At 36.5% G+C, this 26,037-nt stretch overlaps 2 protein-coding genes across 2 annotated transcripts; both read right to left on the reverse strand.

Annotated features, from left to right (window-relative positions):
- Positions 1-298: 298 nt before the first annotated feature.
- On the reverse strand, positions 299-8,670 carry Smp_056780 (dynein light chain, putative). Its single transcript, XM_018790444.1, has 4 exons — positions 8,616-8,670; positions 5,134-5,209; positions 2,124-2,291; positions 299-516 (listed from the first exon to the last, which is right to left on the reverse strand). The coding sequence occupies exons 1-4, from the start codon at positions 8,616-8,618 to the stop codon at positions 470-472; spliced, it is 294 nt and encodes a 97-aa protein (XP_018646259.1). The 5' UTR covers positions 8,619-8,670; the 3' UTR covers positions 299-469.
- Positions 8,671-12,916: 4,246 nt separating this feature from the next.
- Smp_056770 (hypothetical protein) lies at positions 12,917-21,247 on the reverse strand (the record flags this gene model as incomplete). The annotated part of the gene is made up of 5 exons (XM_018790445.1): positions 12,917-12,966; positions 15,816-15,917; positions 16,432-16,497; positions 19,001-19,253; positions 21,212-21,247. 5 exons carry the CDS (start codon positions 21,245-21,247, stop codon positions 12,917-12,919), a joined length of 507 nt encoding a protein of 168 aa, XP_018646260.1.
- Between the last annotated feature and the right edge of the window lie 4,790 nt (positions 21,248-26,037).

A 26,037-nucleotide genomic window follows, 5' to 3' on the forward strand; every position in this document is an offset into this window, starting at 1 on the left:
CACATTTATGCATCCGTCCAAGTTCCCATACCTCATTAGCACAACGAGATGAACACTGAATCCATAGTAGTTAATTTAGTGGTGGTAATATATAAAAGATAGGTTCTATATAAGGATATAGTATAGGAAGGAAGAAAGTTATGAAGCAATTTTAATCTCAAGGTTTAAGGAAAGATAAAGAGTGTATACACCTGCGCCATTGTGATCGATTCTGAGCCATGTCACCTAGAGTCTCCAACCATTGGTTACGATAGTCTAGACTACAAAAGATGCAAACACAGAGCAAGAAAATCTAGTTGTGACACCATTAGCCGACCATTTTATTAATTCTTTGGAATGACAATAACAGTCGTTAGAAAAAAACCGAATAATAACACCGAAAACCATAAAGTTAAGTTACTGTTAGTTATTAAGCACAAATATTATTGTTTTATTCAAAGATCTAGAACCATATAAACAATAAAACATTCTATTCTGTACTTGTTTCTTGTATAACGATGAGACTGTAATCACGATCTAAGTTGATAAAATAAGAAAAGGTGGAAAAAAAGTCCTTGAGTAAATGGATTGAGAAAAAAAACTAAGTAACATATTTTCCTAAAAGTGACTACATGAAATACAATCCGATCGAATATCGAGACTTCAAGGCTCCGGGGTTTGATCTCCCTTGGAGTTGTGGATGTGAACCCAAATAGAAGAACCTCATTCTGCATATAAATATTTGTCCAATACTTACTGATTTTCAATAGTTATCTAAGACCAATCCGTGATATGAACTGAAATTAATGTCAGTAATTCAGAATATAAACAAACATAGATTAGATGTCTTTATCGGTAGAGGAGTTGTCCGATGAAACTAGCTAACTAACGACTAATTTTTATAAAGTGGTGTTATTTTCAATGGCTTAGTTTAAGTTAAATGATTATTTAATTATCGGTATCTAAAACGAAAGTAGTTTCATAATGATATCATGTTTGCTGGTAGTTTATTAATCAGCCCCCAAATGCCCTGGTACGGTCGAGAGTGAGGAGAGTCCGCTCTCCCTCTCCAAATGCTTTCACATGGCCACGCGTATATAACCACTACCAGGGAAGTCCTACTCACTGCATTCTCGTGGCATTACTGTTGTTTACGAAATTGAGAGGACGAAAAGCGAATGTCCGGCGCTTTAACCGGGTTGGTGGACATGGAGGGTCCACCTAGGGGAGTTGGAAAACCCTCATTCCAAACCAATGATGCATACGGGTTCCAGTATCCTAAGGGAACAAATGGCACATGAACCAATTATTGGTCACTGGCTACCATGGGACTGTATATTCTCACGATGCTCTACTGCCTTGTGGACCAGACCTTTAGGTCAAAGACTCCGGGTGTGGTCCCCTAAGAAAACCACCTGCTTCAATTTGGGCACCTGGGCAGTATCACAGCCCTCACACAAATCAAATGAGATTTGTGCGGCGCATATTTATCTGGTGGCTTCTTGTACCAATATTTATGTGTTTAAATAAAATAAAATAAATACTTATTCATGAAACAGATAATTTGTCATTAAATAAAGTAAAGCATAAATGAAAAATGTTACCAAACACAGTACAGCAGAAAACACCGGGAAAATATAATTGCAATATCTTAATTAGATATGAAGGGTCCACCTAGGGAAGTTGGAAAACCCTGGTTCGAAACCAATGTGGTGCTCACGGACTCCAGGATCCTGAGGGAACAAAAGGCGTATGAATCTATTGTTAGTCACCGGCTACTATGAGACTGCATCTCCTCACGATGCTCCACTGCCTTGTGGATTAGACCTTCAGATCAAAGGTTCAGGGTGTGGTTCCCTAAGGAAACTACCTGCTTCAGTTTGGGCACCTGGGTATTATCACAACCCTCATACAAATCAATGATAACCGCTACTTGCCTCATTGTTATTGTGTGGCACATATGTATTTGGTGGCCTCTTTTATTAATGTTTATGTGTTCAAATAAATAAATAAAATTAAATAGCATTAAAATATGAACATAGGTAGCGAAAAAAAGATTCATAGCTAGACAATTTTTGTTTGTTGATGTCTGCCCATACCATTTGACTGAGATAAATAAACATGAAACGAGGAAAAGTAATTACCTGGTGCTACCATAATTTCATTTCGAGTACTTCGTATACGCAGAAATGTTAAATCATTAGATGGATCTAAATCACGAACAGCAGAACGAGATTTTGCTACTAATTGTTGAATAAGACCACAATAATGATTTGTGGTACTGTTATCCATGGAAGTTCTTACTGCGATTCCTTAGAAAAGAAGATAAGATATTTTTGTATGACAAGAACAATAAACATTAATCCAAATAATGAAGGAGATTAATTGTATTATTGAAGAAGAATAAGGACAATTCAACGAAGAGACTTTCCTTTACGACACTATTTTACAGGAAATTATTAAGGTAACTGGTCTAATAATAAGTATAGTGTAATTTCACACTAGAAGTATCTGAATATGATTTTTAGTTTACAAATGAGCAATATTTATGTTATAACTAGTAGCCTTGTGCCCTATTATTATATGACGTAATGATACTGCCAATTAGAGAAAAGTGATTTATCGACCGGACCAATGACGCACAAACCCGTACGAGCAGTCTAGAGTCTTCATCGGTTCTTCTTCTTACCCAGCCCTGCCAGTTGAGTCCAGAACACCAATCTCAGCCTCCGCAATATAAATCATATATTTAAAACATACTGGATTTATATACAAGCCAAACAGCACATCACACCATAAAGTAGAGAATAATATTTGTACAAGATGAAGCCAAAAGTGGTTGGGATTGTGGGAGACTGTAATTGATAAATTGGGCATAACTTGAGAATGGTAAATCGTATAATAATAGTCTATAGGTCAAAATAAAGCCTATAATAAGAGGAATATGAATATACATGGTTTAGTTACTTAACAATCATACAATAAAAATATACGTATAGTATTAGTCCATAAGTGAATCCCAAGAGTTACTATTCATTATTCGCGTCGAGATATAACAATTTAGGTGATGGACAATATCTAAACCAATATGAACTTCAACTGCAAGGGGTCGGTCTGCAAAAAACTTCGCTTGACTTAGGTTTTATGCTCATCAACAAGGTGTACCTGTTATCTTGGAGGGACTGATACTTCTTGGCAGATTCGATTTTGTGTCACCCAATTTCACATTCAGAGATATTACCACTTATAGTAGTGGTCAAATTACAACTTGATCAGTGCTAAGAAAGACTTGAGGTGTGTGACGTTGGTCACTGCTTACTCAACGATCAATCACTTGTAAATATACAGTTTAGCGAGATTCTTTTCTGATTAAGTAGGGTTTATCAAACTTACTTGAGACAGGATACGAAGTGGATAGAATAAATGAATTCAAAGTGATCAGTAAATAATTGGAATGAAAATTATTACAAAATGTGGAAGCCATAAGTAGTTAGGCTTTCATCTGACCTTCATCTGTTTTGGTAACCAAAATGTTTGTTATATCCTAATGAAGATTAAATTACGGGTAACTTCCGAGAACTATCAATGGACTAATATATATATTCTTATTGTATAACTATTCAGCAACTAGATTATGTTTACCCATATTCCTTTTCATATAAGCTCTGTTTTGACCTATAGACTATTATTATACGATTTACCATTCTCAAGTTATGCCCAATTTATCAATTACAGTCTCCCACAATCCCAACCACTTTTGGCTTCATCTTGTACAAATATTATTCTCTACTTTATGGTGTGATGTGCTGTTTGGCTTGTATATAAATCCAGTATGTTTTAAATATATGATTTATATTGCGGAGGCTGAGATTGGTGTTCTGGACTCAACTGGCAGGGCTAGGAGGAAAAAAAAACCAAAAGGGCGCTAGGTTGTTCATACCAGTCGATACGTCATTGGTTTGACACAGTGCTAAGATTGTATAAGTTGTATTCGGAATGGCGAATAAGCCTGGCAAAAGACACAAAAATATTGACCTGTTTTACTAATTTTCTTATTCAATTAGGGATAATTACAATTTAGCGAGTTCGACTCAACTGTCTCTTCTTACGTAATGAGAGCTATCTTAAAAGAATATTCTATAACTGTCACTCCCAGCATTTATAGAAGCCTGTTAACACTTCATTCTTAACGATATTTACATTTACATTCTATACACTTTATTTGTTATTGTTGGGTAATCCATTTTATTTTAAATTTCAGATTATGCATGTAGCTGAAGTGAAATATGAATTTATTGTATTCTGTAATTAATGTTTTTAGTATATTTAAATTTATTATATGTAGTTAAAATTCAAGCGATTTCAGCTGGATGGACGGCAACACGATGAGACGTAACATTTGGAGGAATAAGAAGTTATCAAAACGCTTGTATTTCAAAAGACTGCCTCCAAATGCCCTGGTACAGTTGGGGGTAGGGACGGCCCACTCTCCTCCAAATGCTTTCATATGGTCACGCATATATACTCACTGTTTTTTTCGTGACGAGGGTGTTGTTTACAAAATTAAGGATGGGATAAAAAATCTTCGGCGCTAAGACCGAGTTGGTAAGTATAAAAGATACACCTAGAGGAGATATAAAACCCCGATTCCAAAACAATGATGGACATGGGCTTCAGGATCCTGAGGGAACAAATGGCGTACGAATCCATTCCTGGTCACGAGTTTCCATGGAACTGCATCTAACGTTGTTTCACTGCCTCGTGGATTAGATCTCAAAGTCAAGAGTTCGGGGAGTAGCTTCCTAAGAAAACCATCTGCTTCTGCTTGTGCACTCAGACAATATTTCAACTTACAAACAAGTTAAATGATAACTACTCTGTGTGGCATATATATATTTTGGTACCCTTTTGTACCAATTTTTGTGTTTAAATAAGTATGTAATAAAACATAATTATCGATAACTCTGGGAAACAAGCTTTGATTTATGACTCCTAGCTAATTAAATGAAAGGTTCTCAAGTCAGAAAAGAACCTATAAAAATAACCTACTTTCATATTGAAGCTTACATTCACACATATATCTAGTGTTGTTTGCAATAAAAACGAATGGGTCAATGATTTGTAGAACTATTAAATATCACTTATAATGCTTACCATCTGAGCTTACAATAATTGCACCAATAACTCCTTTGTGTGCCAACAATCTTTTAAATGTCTCTTCTACTTCTGACTTAAAAATATAAACAAGTGATGAAGTATGTATTAGCATTCATCATAATTACAAAAGTGTGAAGTAACTTATTAAGCTTAGAATTAATGCAAAGAATATGAGACAAAAATTCATTCATCTACAATTCTATCTACTAATGATTAGCAGACCAATTACACAACATAACAATACCAGCATTTACAAAAATATTGAATATTTTTAATCGTTTAGCTTATCTTAAATTTTCGACCGATGATTAGACAAACATTGAAAATTAAGATTTACGAAGTAACTTTAACTTTGTAATATACAGTCATCTTGAAAGTTAACACAAGTTTTAATTCGTTGACTAGTTAGAAGACTGTTATATTGCTCTTTTTTTCAGCCCCATTAGTTAGTTAAAACCAATTAAAACTATGTCTTTTATGTCCTGTTAGTTATCACGTAACTAAATCGCTAATTAGAACACCGACTTATTGACTAGACCAATGACACATAAACCAATACGAGCAGCCTTTGAAGTTTTATTAGTCCTCTGAGATAGTAGGTTCTCACCTAACCTGGCCAGTTTAGTCCAGAACACCAATCTCAACCTCCGCTATATAAATCATGTATTTCAAACATATATAGTTTATAAACAAGCAAATCGGACCGCATTATACTATAAAATAGAAAATAATAATTGCGCAAGATCAGGCCAAAAGTGGTTGTGTGGGATACTGTAACTAATAAACAGAAGCTTATAATAAAAGAAATATGAATATACATATAACATAGTTTCTTAGTAGTTATACAGTTATATATAACGGCAGTTCATACATAGATCCTAACAGTTACCATTCACCTATTCTTCGTCCGGATATAACAAAAACAAATTAATTTTTTTACTTGAATTAACGGGAGGTGAAAATTACTTATTTACTACAGAGGGATTGTACAAGAAAAGAAATACAGAAAGAGAGAAAGGATAGAACGTAAACGTAATAATTAGATGAGGCTAGAGGTTAGACATAGGGTACTAGGTAAATATGCCAAATAGGTTGATGAGGTAGTGAATCCTTATCTATTAAAATAGTTGGGACATGTATTTCGTATAGCCAACTATTGTCTATCTTGACATCCAATGTTGTCTGGTGTAGGAGTAGGTTGATAAAAAACTAGGAGCTGTCAGATGGAGACGTGACACCAGTCTATGAAGTCATCGACAAATGAACTGAGCCATGTTAGTGAGTATAGACTATCTCGTTGGGGTCTGCGTGATTCCTGTAACTAATGGTGAGAGACTTTTAATGATATGGCTCAAAATCGTTTGCAATGGCACAGGTACATTCAATCCTTGTCTTCGCCCGAATTCTTCATAACTTTCTTATGTTTTGATTTCACTAATTTACATTTTCTTGAATCATATCATCGATGCCTGATATTTTTAATCACCACTCATGCTGTAATTACCCCTACTATTCTGGGGTTTAGCTTGGCAGTTTCATCTCTCTGTACTCATGGGGTATACCAACTGATTTACGTGCGTACTAGGCTGTACGTTGGGACTGACTAAAATTACAACATTCAGTTTCGGGTTCTAACACTGAAAAGTGAATACATATATGTGGGATACATCAGTTCGAAAAAATATATTTATCACGATCACTCAATAACGCCGGGTGAGCAATCACAATCAGGTCTTTTAATCGTAACTCAGGAACAGAATATGTATCTATAGCTAAGAATAATTCTTTTGCTAAACGCCAAACAAAACTTGAATATATATTAAAGACCGAGAGTGAAATTAGTGTTGTTTACCCAGACCAACTCATTCAGATAGTACAAGTTTATGTACCCGACTTTGAGAAACATGGAGCGATGAGTTTCTGCGCGGCTAGTTTTAAGGTATTTCTTCCTTCACGTAAACTACAACAGATTCAGATAAACTTAGTGAATGCAAAATTTTTAGATTCTTTTGAAATATTCATTAGACAAACGTTTACTGTATGTAAACTACGTCGATCATAGACTCCATGGTTATTATGAGAGGTTATTTACTAATATGTTAGTGAAAAAGTTAGATGAAGTGGGAAATTACAAATAAACACTGGTTTTTGTTTAAACTTGATAAGTTTCTTCAAGTTCATATATAACTTTATGGATGGGTAGATCACAGTTGTAATCTTCTTCAAATTAGTAGTGACCTGATGTAACACTTAGTAAAGAAAGTATACCATAAACTTAGCTAACATTCCCATGGCAACGGCACGAGGTCCGAACATGTGACTTAGTAGCTGAAAATGGAACGCTCTAACCACTGAGCCACTGCAGCATGGAGTACATACTTAGATATGGTTAGTGGAGATATTTAGGGGAGTGTAAAGTTTAAACCATTAAAATGATTGAGACGTTACTCAAGGTGAAGTAACTGAAGAGAAAAAAGATACATTAAGCAAGAACTTAAGAGTAAATAGTAAACTCGTCGAAGACTGAACCTACATGATTTAAAATCACTCAAGTGTACAAAGTACTGACTGTCAATGCTAATTAACTCACTGTGGTGAGGAAAACACTATGATGAGCGGGTATATATATATATATATATATATATATATATGTAGGCTAAAAGACCTGATGGTATTGAGGCCATGAGAAAGTGAAGCGGTCCATTATTTAACATGGGAAGTTGCTAAACGGCTTGCTTTTGTAGCAGCCCTAGTTAAGTCTCCTCTCGACGCTGTCTTATTTGGTGAAGATCTAGAAAATACACTAATTCTGCCTTTATACAATTAGCTATACACCATCAAATCAACGGTTTTTTAGTGACATCTGGTTTCAAAAAGCTTAATTGCCCTGGGACAAATTCACTTACTCGCAGTCAAAATCGATCAACACCGAACTATCTTCGGAACTCACTTCTTTAATTGTCCTACCAGACACATTACAATGGTTGCTTCCAAAATCCTTATACCTTTTTTGACAGAACCAGGAGCGAAGGAATCAAGTAGATTACGATAACTCATAAAATGTTTAACAGCCATCCGGAAATCCAGCTAATTTATTGTTTCTTTCTAGTGGTGGACATTTCACACTTCTTAAAACCAGATATCTTCACATATGTGCTTATACCACCTAGTTCTGTCTTTTGGTGACGTCATCGGTAATACAAACCACATATACCTAGAGCATTGGAGTTGGCTCATGATGAGTTAAAGACTAGGTGATAAATATCACTTTTAAATGGCGATATACTTTGAAGGTATGACACTAATACAAATCGTGTGAGATATGATGTATGCTGAACAGATGGATTAAATATTTGGTAAGTTCTAGTCCACACTCACAAATTTATACTTAATGTCAGTTGCAACTACTTTTTAAGGCGATGGTTAGGAGATAAAACAAGTTGATATAATAAGCAAATGATAATTAACCACCCGCTTACCATTATCTATGGCGCAACAAATAGATAGGTTGCCGCGGTGACGATACAGTCGTACGGTTGGTAAGTCCGAAATCCAATATCCAATTTCGTCGTGATGACTTTGTACAAAACGATTGGTTTATTTGCTCCCACTTCTTATCGTCTCAGTACGCTCCTAGGTCTCTGGTGGTGTCCAGTAGGCTTTAGCCCAGCCACTCAACTCCAACAACTTTATTCAGAATGATGGTTATTTGTGAGCCTTCTAATTTGAGTGAGGGCGTTTGTATCAGAGCAGAAGGGTCTCTAGATACTTGTAATCATCACACTAGCAGATAGGAGTTAGGTTGTTTGCAAAGTGAAGTGTGGTGAAGTGACAACTGGAATGCTTTGAGATGATTGTTTTAAGAGGTAGATAGATAAACGACCAAATAACTAAGCCAATTAATTGGCGATGCACAGTGTGAGGAGACCAACATGTGAGAGTGAAAGTGGAAACAGAGATGATACTCAAAGTGAGATGGACGCTATTTACTTATGTGTGATGATGATAGCAGTAGTTAAGCTACGAGACATGGGTCAAGCACAGCAGGTCCAAGGGGAAGTGATAATCTATGGATGAGTATGTGTTTGTCTAGTCCCCTCTTAAAGATAGCCATTGATGAGGCTGTGGTCAATTGTGCTGGGAGAGCATTCCGAATTGGGACAACTATTATTGAGGAAAGGTGAGAACTTACCACAGTGTTTGCTCTTTGATATGCAATAGTTTCAGAGTTGCCTCAACGAGTGTGATGGTGATGTTCTGGTAGTATGTTTGTGTTGAGATGTTTCGTTGTACGTAGAATGCTTCATGACACTGTCATATCACCTCTTATTCTCCTATTGATCAGCGAGAATAATCACAAGTGTTGGAGTTTGTATCGGTGAGATTCATTAATTGGCCCTATCACCCACTTGTTTGTATGTCTCTGTACTTGTTCTAATAGGTTGATGTTTCTTTTGGCGAGCAGGTGGAGGTGACGACACCATGAACTGGAATGTGGGACCGTGTGTGCGTTTTCTGAAGAGTCACTATAAATTCTTTGGTGATTGAGCCATGTTCTCTTCGCATGAAGCGAAGAACTGCGTTTAACTTGGCTTCATCTCATATGTAGTTGAAGTTGATGTCTGGGCTCTCCGAGGTCGTAGGCCTGATGTCATGCTTTAGCGTTACAATCGGCAGACATTAGTTGTGTAGGCTCTTTTAATGTAGCTAAGGTAAGAAACATTCTCGTTCCTCCAAACTATTTCGTTTGTGACCATGGTAAACACGATTGTACTATGGTCACTTCTTCCTATCGGTGGGTGAGCATGGAGATCGTCGGATAAAAACCAATCATCTGTCAGTAAACAATTTCAGTTTTGGGGTTTTCCGACCTTACCTCATCTCGCAATGTCACCCACATGTTCATTTAGTCCCGAAATTCTCTTCGCACAAAGTGAAGAGTTGCGTTTGCCTCTTATTCTTCAGGTCTGTCTTATCGCCTGCTGCTCCTCATTAACAGCATAGGTCATCCGCATTTTAAACAGACTGTTGAATAAAGTGTTTTGGCTAGTTTCATGCTAACTGACCACTGTAGGTTTGGGGCTGTTTATCGCGTCTCATTAGCGAGTTCGTGGTCTCTGTGTTCTGTACGGTTGTCTACTGATCAACATAAAGCGGTACAAACGTGTGTTTCATTTGTGTTTTCTGCCTTTGTCTTACCTAACATGATCAGCTATCATAGCATCTGGTGTTACTGGAGAGGTCGTTTTTCGAGGCGCACCAGACTTGCCGTGCCTCAGTGAACTTCTCTGGGTTTCTGAAGTTCACAGATGTCAGACGCGAATGCTCAGCAGTCGTGATTTGTGACGGACCAAGTATCCTGGACGCCCCAATTATCGTAAGGTTGTGAAGGCTCGTGTTGCACAATAGCCAACACCACTGTTGGATATTGTGTTCGTGGGCTTCATCTTGACTACCACTAACTAGCTCAAGAACTCCTTGAACCACCATTGCGGTTGGTTCTTGAGTGTTTGCTAATCTTCTGGTAGTATCTCTGGCGGCTCACGGTTCGTTGCGTATTGCTCGGATTTCAGAGGACCGTTTAATCAATGGTCACTGAAATGTCAGGGAAATTTCTCCTGTTACGTGTACTTAGTTCAGCGTTACTCTTAATGGTTAGAGTTTACCTTTCGCGATATTTTGGTCCTTATACAGGCGACACAGCTTGGTTGACATGATGCTCCTTCTCAACACTGTACAGTATTTATCTTATTGTTTTACTAAAGACTGCCCTGTTTTGTGATAATTTACTTTTGAACTCTGGCAATATATCGTTTTGGTGCTGTCTCTGTCCAGTAGTCCGCAACATAGGAAGTTTAGCACACACTCTTCTCCTTCTTGTTAGCCCAGCAGTCTTCATAGGAGTAGGGACCTGCGTAGGAGTATGACCTTGAATACTTATTTGAAGATTTAGCTTCGGTATTTGAGTTGAGTGATCCATGTTGCACACATTTTTGGGGGTTCATTATCTTACTTCGCCTTGATAGATGCTGGAGTTTTTGAGCTATTATTAACCCCTGAATAAGGATCTTTACTAGTAATTACCATGGCTGCAACGCAGGTAATCGTGGCGAAGCTACTACTTTGTATATTACTCGGTGGAGGAAGTACATAATTTTAGGCAGTTTGGGGGGAGGGGAATCACACATGAAAAATAAGTGGTAATCAAATAAAGCCTGAAAGGCGCCTTAAATCTCAAGACTAATTTTGTCCGTCCTACCAATCAATCTTGAGGGAATTTGGTAACTTTTATATAAGTCATATGTTTGCAAGAGAATTAATATTCGTGTGGTCCAGCTGAAGTGAAAGTGATATGTCCGATGCTTACCACTTTAACAAAATTCAAATATAAAGGTAGTAAGTCTTCCGAATGTGTATATTTCCGGATTTCATCTAAAACAGGCTTTTTGAGAGACCCCAAAGTTCACATTAGTTCAGTTATGTACCGTGTACCCAAACGAAATTCAGTATTTCCGTGGTATTCTGTTCTGTGCATCCAATAGTTTGACTGTGAAGCGTTCGCTTTCTTTTAAATAGTATCTTTAGTATTCAGTTAGCGTTGAGTTGGACTTTTCAGTTATTTCGTAGATAGTAATTTACAATTTATTTACAGGAATCAAGATCAGTGTGTCAACAAGAACTATTCATGTCATGCTCTACTAGTTACATATTGATAAGCATTTGGGTCTGAAAGAACTACTTGAGCACAGTCGAACGTACTGTATTTGGCATTACAATCAGGCTAGGATTAACTCGCAAACACGTTATCAAGTTATCCTAACAGCACACACTATCAGTCAATAAAGTCCTGTAATGTTTTTATGCTGTTCACAAGGACCGGTTAGTGAGGGTATCCAGTAGTATTTGTATGAAAGTTAAATAAGGAATATAATAAATAATTTGCGAAGTAAAAACCATCACAGGTTTAAATTTATTTACAGGCGGTATGGGGCCAAGAAACAGTTCGATATTGAGATCTCTTGATGTAAACTGTCTCATATTATCCCCGCAATTTATCATAAAATTTCGGAAACAAAACTACTGGATTTATTTCTATATCTCATTGAAACATTTCCCGTTAGGAAAAACATGAGTATGACGTCTAGCTTCTGCTCATTTATATGCAGATCGTATTGTACAAACAAAGAGGGGGAGTGAATAGAAAAAAATCGAACGAGGTGTAGATCACTAATGATTGTGGGCCTACCCAAGTTAGAAGTGAATGGTCTGACGAACCAGCTAACTTTGAAGTCACACCTCGTCGTCAGTATCTAGCATGGATTACACCTTCAACGTATCAAAGTACCATGGCTGCTTTGAAGACTGTATGACACAAAGGGCATGATTATGTAAATATATCAGTATGAATGAGAACAGAGATATTAGCGAGACCACCAAGTTTGGGATTATATTCTATGGGGATTACCACTTTGTTGTTTGTTATTTTAAGAAAGTTTGAATACAGAAACATCTGACAGCATTACTGTTCGAGTCTTTTTTTCTATGAAATCATCCCAAAGACAAGAAGACAAGTATGGTTGTTAGAGGAATTACATCTTGATTTATGCAAGGGTAACGTGGTGTGTACCTTTGAAGTGAATGGAAACATAATCTAATGTGGTCACCTGGGCAACTGTCCTTAGCTAGTGGTGCTGCCCGTTAATTTTATATGGTCAGCATGAATATCAAACTCTTAGAACAGATTCCTATTTTGGAGGCTTACCAACTTCTACATGCCGGATTATAAGGGATCTTTCGCTACTTTTGACTTAAGCTCACTCTCTGAAGCTTCTAAAATTGCAATGAATAGTTGATGGAAAATGAAACATGAATTATTATTTTTAGAAGCGGTCTGGAGCGTTATCATAAATCTTTGATCATTAGGGCTTGAGCGCTAGCTACATATTGCGTTTTATAAATGATATCTTGCATTATGCTTAAATTTCTCTTCTTTCTGCTCCTCGTCTTAACACTGCCAACTCCGCTAATCTGATAATATTTGAACGATTAAACTAATCCCCATTCATACGATAGCTCTCAGTTCGAGAAATCGTAACAACGCATGAAAAACTATTTGACGCTTTTACGATCAATTGACCATGAACTATTTGTTAAACCAACAGAACTACAATGGAGATTAACTGTAAAGATCCTCGTAGGACAGCACAAATGATCTATAACCATTTACTATTGGAAAGATGCAAATACAAACGAAATTAATGAGGTCGTACAGTGAATCAGCGGCATATTTACTGTACAGTTAAGTATTTCATGTTGTATTCAAATCTATAGTAACAGTAAAATACGATTCCATACTGCTTACCTCGAATTTTGGTTCTTAATTATGTCTTGTTGAAGTTCTAGAGTCATTAGAACTATATCTTTATATCATTTCAAACTCACAGTCTATATCATCTCACTACATAAATGCTGAATATTGAAAATTTAACAAATATTATTCAGGATCTACTTAATTTATCCCACTCAACATGATTTAATAATGATGATTGAAATGAATTTTGTTTCAGACTTCTAAAGATGAACAGTTTATGTTCTGAATAAGATGTTTTGATATTCTTACTCATTAAATAATACAATCACTTGGTAATGCTTTTATATGCAAACTAAAAATAACATCTAACAGATACAGAAATTAATTTGTCACGTCCTTGTCGGCGGGTTTCGGGAAAGTTTTAAAAATCAACGAATTATATCATAATTTGGGCATTTCCGGTTTCTTTTCCCATCAAACAGTATGAATTCTTTGTATATGGTTGTAGAGGTTGTGTAATCTCATTGTATTCGTGAACCGACATAAGTTCGACCACCATTAAGAACCCAGAAGAACTGGATGGACGCTTCTTCTTAGAATACGTCTACTCAGTAGTGATCATCCACAGTTCCGCACGCGAAACTCGAATTCAAGATCTTTAGCTTTGAGCATTAACACTTAACCGTTAGGTGATTTCTTGATGACAATTTCAAGTGTAGACATATAGCATTAAATATTCAATCAAAATAGACCGGTCAAAACGTCGACTCGGCGTAACTGCATTGCTATTCTTAAAAATATTATGAAGGTGGAACAGAAGCATCATATTACTTTGATAATGAAAACTTTTATTGAACTAACAAAACAATAAAAGTAACCGTCAAGCAAAGATAAGGTTATTTCGATGTGAAACGAAAACTCTTTAATTGTTTGCACAATAACCAGAGAGTTACCAAACTAAACGTCGCGAACAGAATAAAGATAATTGAAAAGATGAGCAGAAAACGATCTAGATAATAAAGCAAAAAAAGAATTCAGAAATGTCAAGTTATCGAATTTTTAACATTCTAAAAACAAAATGTTATGAACGGTAGGATACTTGTTATAAAGCTAGGGTTTCTTGTTATAACAGTCCTTTCAATTTTTACACGTATGTGTGGGACGTTAGTTTACCTTAGACAAATATCTACACTAGATTCCCTCCCAGTGTCTATTCTACAGGACTTCAACACAACTCAAATCAAGAACACAAGATTAACCTGACTAGAACGTCAATATATTTCCACACCAAAATCCGACACAATCCAGCAACGAGGAACAGTTAACCGATTATACTAAGCATAGGGGAATGTATATAACACATATAACACCTGTCACACTATCTACATGTCTGACTAATAAAAACAACCAATCATTATAATTCTCGCCCACGCATCACAAAATGAGGATAATATATAACTGCGAAAAGATATAGGTGTAGATATATTTAAAACTTAAAGCCTTAATGATATGCATGAAACTGCTAAGCAATAACGATGGATTAAACATTGAAACAATTAAAACGAAAAACAGGTTAGTAACGTAGGAAATTAAAAAAAAGAGGGAGAAATAAGTGAGCTAATCTATTTAGACAAGTTTTTACAAGGAGACGATTGATTCTGAGAAGTTGGATATTGTGGAAGAAACGCTACGACACCGCTTATATGAACAATATTCTGATGATCGGAAACTAAATTCATATGAAAAGCAAAAAGAAAGATAAAGGAATAAAAATGGATATTGAACAAAGTCAACCGAAAGTATACAAAAAAATTAGTTAGGATATGAATTTGTATAATAATCTATAACAAAAAAAACCCAGACCAAATCAATATAAGCAATTTATAAAAACAAGATGATACGAATGAATGTATCATTGAAAATGTCGAAAGGAAAGTCATATATTTGAATTCAAAGTAAATAAAAGATGACGAGGAAAGTCATTAAAATATATACGCGCCAGATGAGAACGAAAAAAACAGGACCAAAATGGTAATAAAAAGATTACATTCGATCAACTGCAACTGGAATCTGTGGACGACTCGTCCACAAACACCATGCAAGCATTTCGAGATAAGGAGACGCCTCAACTTGACAATGAGCTCCGATCGCAGTCGGCAAGCATCGAGATGTCGGGAGAAGTGAACAGTACCGTTGGTCGAATAATTTGTAGACATGTTAGCAGTACAACAATGTCTAGTGTATGGAGCCTCGTGTTGGACGAGATGCAAAGTGCGATGTGAACCGTCTCGCTTCGATGACTGAAACAGTAGTCACTCGTTAAGAGTATGAAGCACACACACAATGTGACTGTCAAAGCAAGACTAACCTTTTGTTGATGGAGGCAGTGGATGAATTGTTGTTTCTGCTTCTGTCTCTGTCATTCTCTCTCCCTCCTCCTCTCCACCTTCTGTCACATTGACACTGGTAGCTAAAGAAAAGCATGACATGTGTTTTAAAATATATAGACATACATGCATTTGTTCATATTAACTTATATCTTGTCGGCAATCTTATACTTTATCCAATGCTAGTGCACAACACTCTTTCTTTGTTTCATCAACGATCCACGTGCTTCAACTGCACAATATACTTGTACATATCACTTGTAGTAATGGTGTTTTGAAAGAGGGTCTGCAAAGTGAGTCTTGGGGTGTGATATACTTGTAATCTATGCATCACTCCAAAGGAGTGTAACATGAAAAGGGGAGGAAGTAGGGTGTGGTTACTGACAAGTAAGCATTGATAGTGTGGGCGATGATTGTAATGCACTGATGTCTGTCGGGTAGAAGCTGTTGCTTTTCTCAGAGGGGCAATCATCGATTTTTGCGATATGTTAACCTTATATTTTATGGAGGTGATATTTGTTTATTTTCAATGACTATTTTTAGTGTATGTTTTTCTTTTTTGTCTTTAGGGGATTTATGTATTTCTTTCTTGCTTACCTTCTTCCTTGAATACTTTCTCTTCTTCTCGCCGTTCTTGTTTTTCTACAATTGTGCTAATGGTAACTAAAGGAGAGGAAATCATTTTTATCAATGTGTATGTGTAAAAGGAAGGCAAATCTTCTGAAGCTCTTATTGTTCTGAAGGAGAAGTTACATGTAGACAATTTATTACATTTCGATATAAAATTACATAGGTCTTCAGTATATTATGAATCTTATATATTGGATACTTAATTTGTTTGTTTCTATCAATTATCTTCCGTATTCTGTATGATTCTTTCAAATCATATTAATTTATCTATTCGCTTCTTCGTTTTCTTCAATTCAATCTTCTTACTTACTTTACTTACTTATTTGCGCCTGTTACTCCCAATGGAGCATAGGCCGCCGACTAGCATTCTCCAACCCACTCTGTTTTGTGCTTTTTTATCTTGTTCTATCCAGTTTTTGTTCATTCTTTTCATGTCTGTCTCCATTTCTGGGCGTAATGTGTCTTTTTGGTCTTTCTCTTCTCCTTTGGCCTTCAGGATTCCATGTGAGGGCTTGTCGATCTTCTTAACCTTTTGTTATTATACATTTCACTGATTGCTATTATATACTGCTTATATCTTTTGATATAAGTAGCATACCCTCCAACGGTAGCTTATATACGATAGTTTCGATTAATTTACATGTTATTATGTAAGTAAGTTAACAAAATATATTTATTAACAGTTTCATTACTGTTATGGTTTTTGTAGAAAACAAGAACACTAGTGGGGATAATGGAATGCATTTGAGCACAAAATTACAGAATATCTTATTAAAATAACCCCGCCTGTAGCTCCTCCGGGGTTAATGCCGGTCCCAAACCCGGGTAAAGGTGGAGGGTTGGGCATGAGTTTAGCGACCCCATCCCGTAGAAAACCAACTCGCTAAAAAACTGAGATATTTAGCGTCTTTAAGCGAGACTATAATTTATGGATGACCTTTGGACGAATCTAATGTGACCTTGAAGAATATTAGCCAATCAGGGAACAATTAGTATAGGGTAAAAATATATTATACAAAATCAAAGAATTAAAGTGAATACACTCTTTCGACATGGTTCAAAAACTTGTCAAAGTTAGAAAGAGGTTCAAAGGTTCTAAATTCGTAATGTATAAGGTAGAGGAACTCATCCATACGGCTCCATAATAGTCGGTCTCTGGAGCCATGATGAGATCACAAAACCTCTTTCAGCTTCAACCACATAGCTTTAATATTGTTTGTGTTTACTCCGGTTGTGTATGTTTGTCATTTTTATTACGCATATATCTCCACAATATATTCATACCACTGAACAATCGAAGCTTCAGTAACATCTGGGAATGTTGCAGACAATGTTACTGGTGCTTTTATTATACAGTTTGCAGCGATTATTATAATTTACCTTAGTCTCAATCTAGATAGAGCTAAAAAAACGTCCTAGTCCAGGAGACGTATTCCTTCAACATATATTACATCGAAGGACATCATCACGGCAGTCTGCCCAAAGTCTACAAGTCATTTTATTACCGCAATCATAATTAAAAGAACTCCTTAGTAGTCCCACTTACTGTAGCCACCTTATCATCATATCTTATCTAAAATCCTCTGTGAATCATGCATACATGAGCACCAGGTACTGAAATCGGCCCTGTGACCTTGAGATTCCTCAAACGCTTCTGATTGGCTCGTCCATAAATTATAGTCTCGCCGTTAGATGGAATAAGGATTCAAATTGGTGAATTCAGTACAATCTAATTGTTATCAGATAGGGGTTTTGTGGAGATTTAGTATTTTCATAGTTGAAATCCTGAGTCAATTGAAGCTAGACCACCAGGGTTCGAATTTCGCGCAGCGTGGTCGTGGATCCCCACTGCCATTGAGGAGTCCCAAAATAGAACGAAACGGTCGTCAAACAGTGCTTCCAGGTTCTCCTTGGTTTATTATTATTATTTATTTATTTAAACACATAAATATTGGTACAAGGAGCCACCAGATACATATGCGCCACACAAATCGAATGAGATTTGTGTGAGGGCTGTGATACTACCCGGGTGCCCAAACTGAAGCAGGTGGTTTTCTTAAGGGGCCACACCCGGAGCCTTTGACCTAAATGTCTAATCCACAAGGCAGTGGAGCATCGTGAGGAGATGTAGTCACATGGTAGCCGGTGACCAACGATTGATTCATACGCCATTTGTCCCCTCAGGATCCTGGAGCCAATGTGCATCATTGGTTTGGAATGAGGGTTTTCCAACTCCCCTAGGTGGACTCGCCGTGTCCACCAACCTGGTTAAAGCGCCGTGCATTCGCTTTTCGTCCTTTTAATTTGGTAAACAACAGTAATGCCACGAGAAGGTAGTGAGTAGGACTTCTCTGGCAGAAGTTATATAGGCGTGGCCATATGAGAGCATTTGGAGAGGGAGGGAACGGACTCTCCTCACTCTCGAGCGTATCAGGGCACTTGGTGGTCTAGCTTCGATCGATTCACACTTTCAACTATGACAATCTAATTGAATAATATAATACAAACAAAATATAACACTTTCATCATTGCTTACCATTCACTTTAAGTCGAATAATTCTTATAAACGATATTTTATTATAACGATCATAATTCGTTTTTAAATGATTAATGATTGAATCAATATTGAGTTTATATTCATTAGAATATAAAAATTTTACGGGTAATGCAGCTTGTATTCCATAAAGTAAACCACCTCCTGTTAATATAATAATTGCTTTAGTAAAGATTACTTCACACAGTCCACCATCGGATCCAGGATGAATGGCTATTTTAACTAATTCTTTAATCTAAATAATAACATTGATATAAATGGAAAACATTTATCAAGGTTTGATATAAAATTGAAATGCTGACGAGTCCCAAATAAGACGAAACGCGCGTCAAACTGGATTCCACTGCTAACCACTATCCATCTTTGCTTATGAATTACTCGTGAAATAAGGCTATATCGAGGCAATACGCACAGTATGCACATATGTCATTAAGAGACTGACCAGTTGCAGTCCTAAACATCAATGGGAAGATTCAAACAAACAATACTAACCGAATTTCAACGATTGATAGTTTGCTAATTGACTGTTCACTATATGGTTCTCATATTTTAATGAGATATTCTGTAATGTTGTGTTGCAATACATTCGATCATCCCCTCTCGTGTTCTCGTTCACTACAGTGTCTATTATTCTGATACTGTTGACTACACTACTGTTTGTGTATTACTATTTATCAGAATAGAGGTTTGTGAGAATTGTAAGGGTTTTAATAGTTGAATTCATGGATTAAGTAAAATCATGGATCTGTTGAAGTTGCACATTGATACCGTTGAATTCCAACTCAGTGGTCTAAAGGTTGAATGTTCACATGCGAGACCGGTGATTCTGAGTTCAAGAGCCGCATTAAGGATGGTGGATGCGCACTACTGAGGAGTGCATACTATGACGAAATGATCGCCCTGTACTTCCAGGTTTTCGATGGTAATCTAGCTTGAATTAACCTTGTAATAATGAACTGAACATTGAAAAATATACAGTTTATTCATATTATCATTTTTGTAGGTTTGATTTTCTTTGAACTCCACTTTTTTTGTTTTATTCGGATTATTGAAATAATAAATTCTATAATACTATTTGTTACTATGACTACATAATAAGTAGATAAAATCAATATCAGAAGAGGTTTTTGTGGATATTATAGTAATTTTAATATTTTCATAGTTGAAATCATGATGATGACGGAACGAACTGCTGCGCAGTAAACTCGTCCTTCGAAAATAATTACTTGTTCAGTACAGGAGCATTTACTCAACTATGGTCACATCGCTTCGAAGGAGTCTTCTTTTAAGATAATTTACACAGTCAAAGGAATTGAATAGAAGGAAGGTCGTGTCAAAAATTTATTCACTGCTGAGGCGTTGGCAAACCACCAACTCATGCCTGGACTCTACGTACAAAAACGATACGTCCAACCTCTCATCCTTCCTTGGCCCTAATTCACTTTTATAGTATGTTTTGGGTTATTATTATTTGATTTTTTGAATTAGCGTTCCGTAATTCTTGATTATTATTCAGTTTGTATTTTCCGATTGTTGTTAAGGACTACAACTGATCAGTCTCTGATTGGCATATGTACATCCTGTGAGGATTGCTTCGATATAGTCTCAATTCACAAGCATTATAAGCAAAGATGGATAGTGGCTAGCAGTGGATGCTTATATATACTATGTATACTAATGAAACAGCCAGCATCATTTACTGGTTAGTTTCCTTGAAATCATGAACCTATCAACGTTAGACCATTACTAAAAACCTGGAACCACTGAATGGTCTTTTCATATCAGAATGGGATTCCTGAGCAGTGTACATTCACAACCTCGTACGTGGGAATCGAATTCAGAACCTTCGGTCTCGAACGTAAATGCCTAACCTCTAGATCACTCTTGTTTATTTCATTCAAGAATACCTGATCTTCGGTTCCATGTTAGTTAATGACTCGGTAAGAATTTAAATATTAATAAGATTAGGTATTGAAACAGCCTTTTGGCAAACAAAGAAGTTTTTTACAGTTTGAAATCATGAACTGACCATATCTAAACCATCAGTGAAAATATAGAAGTAATGGACGGTCGATTCTTCCTAGTATGGGACTCCTCAGCAGTAAGCATTTATGATCCCGGATGTGGGATTCTAACCCAAGACTTTCGATATCGAGCGCGAACGAGGTCTTTCTTTTTTGCTCTCCCACTCACAGTACTTGAATATATGTCTGCTCTTGCCAATGTCATTTAGTCAATATAAGGATCGTTACTGTTTTATTTACGAATACAGCATACATTACTATTGATTACCGAAAGTTATCATTGAAAAGGATTTTTGATTTGAGTAGACTACACTTTATCTATTAATCAATATCACTAATTATGGTGCCTTTAGTTTTTTCTGAACTTCAAACAGTGAGACTGTCATTTATGGACGACGTTTGAGTGACGCTAAAGTTACCTTGAGAATGTCCATCTACTTACTAAGACTAAATGAGGGTTATGAAGTCATGTGAGGAATGAGAATTATGATTTACAAACTGACATAAGCTAAAATGTCAAAACGCCAAAATCCAAGATCAATAATAGAACAACCTAACAAACAATAACATCAGTATAGGATTGTGAAGATTGTTGAATATAATCGACATCATGAACTTATTTAAAGTTAGTCAGTCAGTCAGTCAGTCAATCAGTCAGCTACAACGTAGGACCAGGCACATATATGTATCGGTCCAAGTTGCCACATTTCATTAGCACAACAAGATGAACACCAAATTCATAGAAGTAGTCAATTGAATGGTAGTGATGTATAGAAGAAAGATTGTGTATAAGGATATGATACAGGATGAAAGAATTACTTCGTAGATGGAAAGACATGAAGTAGTTTTAATCTCACAGTTAAAGGGAAGACAAATAATGTATACACCTACACCAATGTGATCGATTCTAAGTCATGCCATCTAGAGTCTTTAACCCTTGGTTACGATAGTCGGCATGGACCTCAAAGTTAAACAATCATTGAGAATTTGAAAGACACTGAAGAACTATCTCTGGTGTTCTTGAATACACCAAAATTGTACAAGAGAACACTTTGATATAACGCAGAGTAAGATACAAAAAACATAACATTAAATGTATTGTCATCTCAGTGATCTGGAGGTTAAGTGTTCGCGTGTGTAGACCAATAGGTCGTGGATTTGAATCCCACGAAGGGGATCGTGGATGTGTACTGCTGAGGAATCCTATATTTGGACGAAACGGGCATCCAGTAATTACAAGTTTCCTATGTTGGTCTAGCTTTAATTAACTCATGAATTCAACTATATAAATCACTAGTAATTGTTGGGTGGATAACAATGATAATACTAATAAAGAACTTACTTGGAACTCTTGAAATGTATAAATATTTACAGAAGAATGTTAGCTATGCACAGTCACTTGTTGTTTCTAATGAAACTACTCTACCGTCTTTAAGAACCACATATAGGTATATATATAAACTAATATATGTTGCTACGTTGATTTGCCAATAAACAACCTCTCTCTGTGTGTGTAGGTTGAATAATAGATTTCTGCTTACTACGCAACTATAACAGATGTTTAAATCAACAATTTTTTTTCTAAATAGAAAGTTATATCGCGGTTTTATAAATAGTTGTTAACGCAAAATACTAAACATTCACTGGTTGGATACTATCAGCAACAGTCTACTGTGGAAGAGAGGACAAACCAGCTTTCAGATGAAGAGGAAATTAGGAAAAGACGTTGGAAGTGGTGAGTGGGACATACATTAAGGATATCATCAAACTGCATCACGGGGTAGCCCCCAAATGCCCTGGTACGGTCGAGAGTGAAGAGAGTTCACTCTCTCTCTCTCTCTCGAAATGCTCTCACACGGTCACGCGTATACAGCCTTTGCCACGGAAGTCCTACTCACTGCCTTCTCGTGGCATTACTGTTGTTTACCAAATTAAAAGGACGAAAAGCGAATGTCCGGCGCTTTAACCGGGTTGGTGAACATGGAGGGTCCACCTAGGGGAGTTGGAAAACCCTCATTCCAAACTAATGGTGCACATGGGCTGCAGTATCCTGAGGGTACAAATGGCATAAGAACCAATCGTTGATCACCGGCTTCCATGTGACTACATCTCCTCACGATGCTCCACTGCCTTGTGGATCAGACTCTTAGGTCAGAGGCTCCGGGTGTGGCCTCCTAAGAAAACCACTTGCTTCAGTTTGGGCACCTGGCCAGTATCACAGCCCTCAAGCAAATCAAATGAGATTTGTGTGGCGCATATGTATCTGGTGCTTCTTTGTACCAATATTTATGTGTTCAAATAAGTAAATAAATAAATATCACGGGGCAAGCCCTCACTTGGAATCCGGAAGAGAAGCAGAAAAGAGGAAGGCCAAAGAACATATTACGTCGGAATATTGAAGCAGATATGAAAAGAATTGGTAAGGATTGCCCAGGACAAAGTTGGATGGAGAATCCTGGTGGGCGGCCTATGCTCCTCCTTGAGGGGTAACAGAAAATGACTAGATTAGCTAAATAAATGATTTCGATAAAACAATGAGAAGAATGAGTTGATCTGAAAAATGTGGTTTATTTGAGCTATGGAAAGAATAGGAAATTGTTGTATTACTGTAGGCTTAAAATGACTTAAGGATTACTAGGGCAAATTAAAGGTTACGATAAATTGTTTCCGTATCCATAAAGTGGGGGGTTTGAACTTACGAATAATCAAGGCTTCTATAAACTGGAGAATTCGTCATTGACGATTTCTATACAACGTTTTAAAAGCTTTATTGATGCTAATTCTGTACCCCATTTCTATATTATGTGCTTTGTTATCGTTGAACATAGTTTTTACTTTCCACGTTGTTCGGAACTTTTGATGTCAACTGATTCTGAACCCATCTGGGGACATATTCTATAACCTTTGAATGTATTGTTTGATTATTCTTCCCTATGTATTTGTGTATTGTCTAGGTTTAGTTGGATCCATGGACTTTGTCCTTTCAATCATAACCAGTTTTGCAGCGTAATAGGTTTTCTCTATGGCTTCTCATAGTTTCTGTCTTAAAATCACTGTTAGATTCACCTTCATATAGTAGAGAGATATAGACAGTCACCTTCGGAACAAAATTAAAGAGGGGTTTTGTTCTTGACTGGTTTTTGTACCTATAAACTTTGGCGGATAACCATTCTGTGGTGAATATTCTATGAATCATATTAAGGAGGCACTTAACCAAGCCTCGTCCGAGTTGCAATGGACAAAATTTGGGGAAATTTAAATATTGACCAGTCCAAGTTAGCTTCCTATAAACTGACTGCCTTATAGTTCCATCCTTTCTTCGACTCAAAAGTGGGTCTAAAAAGGGAGATGGTTATTATTTTCTTGCAAGTAGTTCAATAAGATAATGTTCTGTACGCTAATGAGTTTACATAGTAATTGAGCAACATGAAAATCCTTATCACATATGACTAATATATCATCCATCCTAAAGGGCTACCCATAACAACATCATCAACTTGTCGTAAATATTCACCTTCAGAGGTGAATTGAACTTTTACAGTACAGTATTGACTAAATAGGGAAAAGAGAAAAATACTATGTATATATAATCAAAAGCAAAATCCACAGTGTTGGTTAAGGTCACATTTGTGAAAAGAGAGTTTCAATTAAAAGAATGACTAGTCTTTTCCATAATATTAATGTCATTAAGAAGATCAACTTGTTCAAATGTATCTTTGGAATTGTATGGAATATCTAATATGAACTTACGTCACCCATGGGGAAGGCGAGATATCCGTCTATCACAGACGAATATACTATGCGGCAGTTCGTGCTGTTCTACATTAGAGCTGCGAAATGGCCATTAAGAATAGAAGATACTCGTAAGTTACTAGTATTTGACCACACAGACCTTAGAAATATTTCTCACATGTGCTGGGATCACTGAGTAAGTAATAGTGAGGTTAGATGCAGAGTATTAGGGAATGATGATAAATCAGTTGATGGAGTTGTGAATCTTCATCTACTGAGATGGTTGGGCCACGTGTTATGTATATCTGAACACCGATTACTACGACGCTCAATGTTGACTAGTATTAGGGATGGTTGGAAGAAAGTTGGGGGCGGCTAAAACAAAACGTGACATTAGTGCTTGAAGTCACTAACTTCTAGTCTGAGTCATTTTGGTAGATGCAAACTACTTGGTTGGTGTCCGCGCAACTATCGTAACCAATGATTGGAGACTGTGTGTGACATGGCTGAGAATCGATCATAATGGCGTAGGTGTATACACTCTTTGTCTTACCTTAAACTATGAGATTAAAATTGCTTCTTTCTTCCTATACTATATCCTTATATTCAATCTACCTTTTATATATTACCACCCCTAAATCAACTACTTCTATGAACTCGGTGTTCATCTTGTTGTGCTAATGAGGTATGGCAACTTGGACCGATGCATATATGTGTCTGGTCCTATGTTGTGACTGACTGAATGACCGACTGACTAACAATTTAAGTTACAATACTGTTTACATTTACAAGTATATTATATAAAGTCATTTCTTAATGAACTTGACTTTATTCTAGAATGTTATCTTATTTCTTTATCAAAATAATTAGATCATAGTTACAATTAGGTAATGTTTAATATCTAAGGACAAGGACAAGTTAGAGTATTTTTCAACTAGTTGACCAACTATTATTGATATTATATTCATTATATAAGTATACAAAATGTACACAAGTTAAAAGAATTCTTATCTATTATCAAGCATGGTGTTTCTTTGAATTTGACTTTACTTGACGTAATTTAACTAAATAATTTTTCATAATCGAAATCATCAGTCAATTGAAGCTAGACCACCATGGAAAACCTGGAAGCACTGGACGGCCGTTTCGTCCTATTATGGGACTCCTCAGTGTCAGTGAGCATCCACGATCCCACCTCGCAAGATTCAAATCCAGGACCTACCAGTCTCGTGAGCGATCGCTGGGCTGGCCGGCATCTAACGG

The sequence above is a fragment of the Schistosoma mansoni genome (assembly GCF_000237925.1).
Source record: "Schistosoma mansoni, WGS project CABG00000000 data, supercontig 0097, strain Puerto Rico, whole genome shotgun sequence".
Taxonomy (NCBI): domain Eukaryota; kingdom Metazoa; phylum Platyhelminthes; class Trematoda; order Strigeidida; family Schistosomatidae; genus Schistosoma; species Schistosoma mansoni.

Excerpts from the sequence above, each read along its gene's own strand:
- Smp_056780 (XM_018790444.1), bottom strand. Across the intron at positions 2,292-5,133 it reads AATTATTGTAAGCTCAGATG|GAATCGCAGTAAGAACTTCC; the intron begins GTAAGCATTATA and ends TTCTTTTCTAAG. Across the intron at positions 517-2,123 it reads TGAAATTATGGTAGCACCAG|ATCGTGATTACAGTCTCATC; the intron begins GTAATTACTTTT and ends TTATCAACTTAG.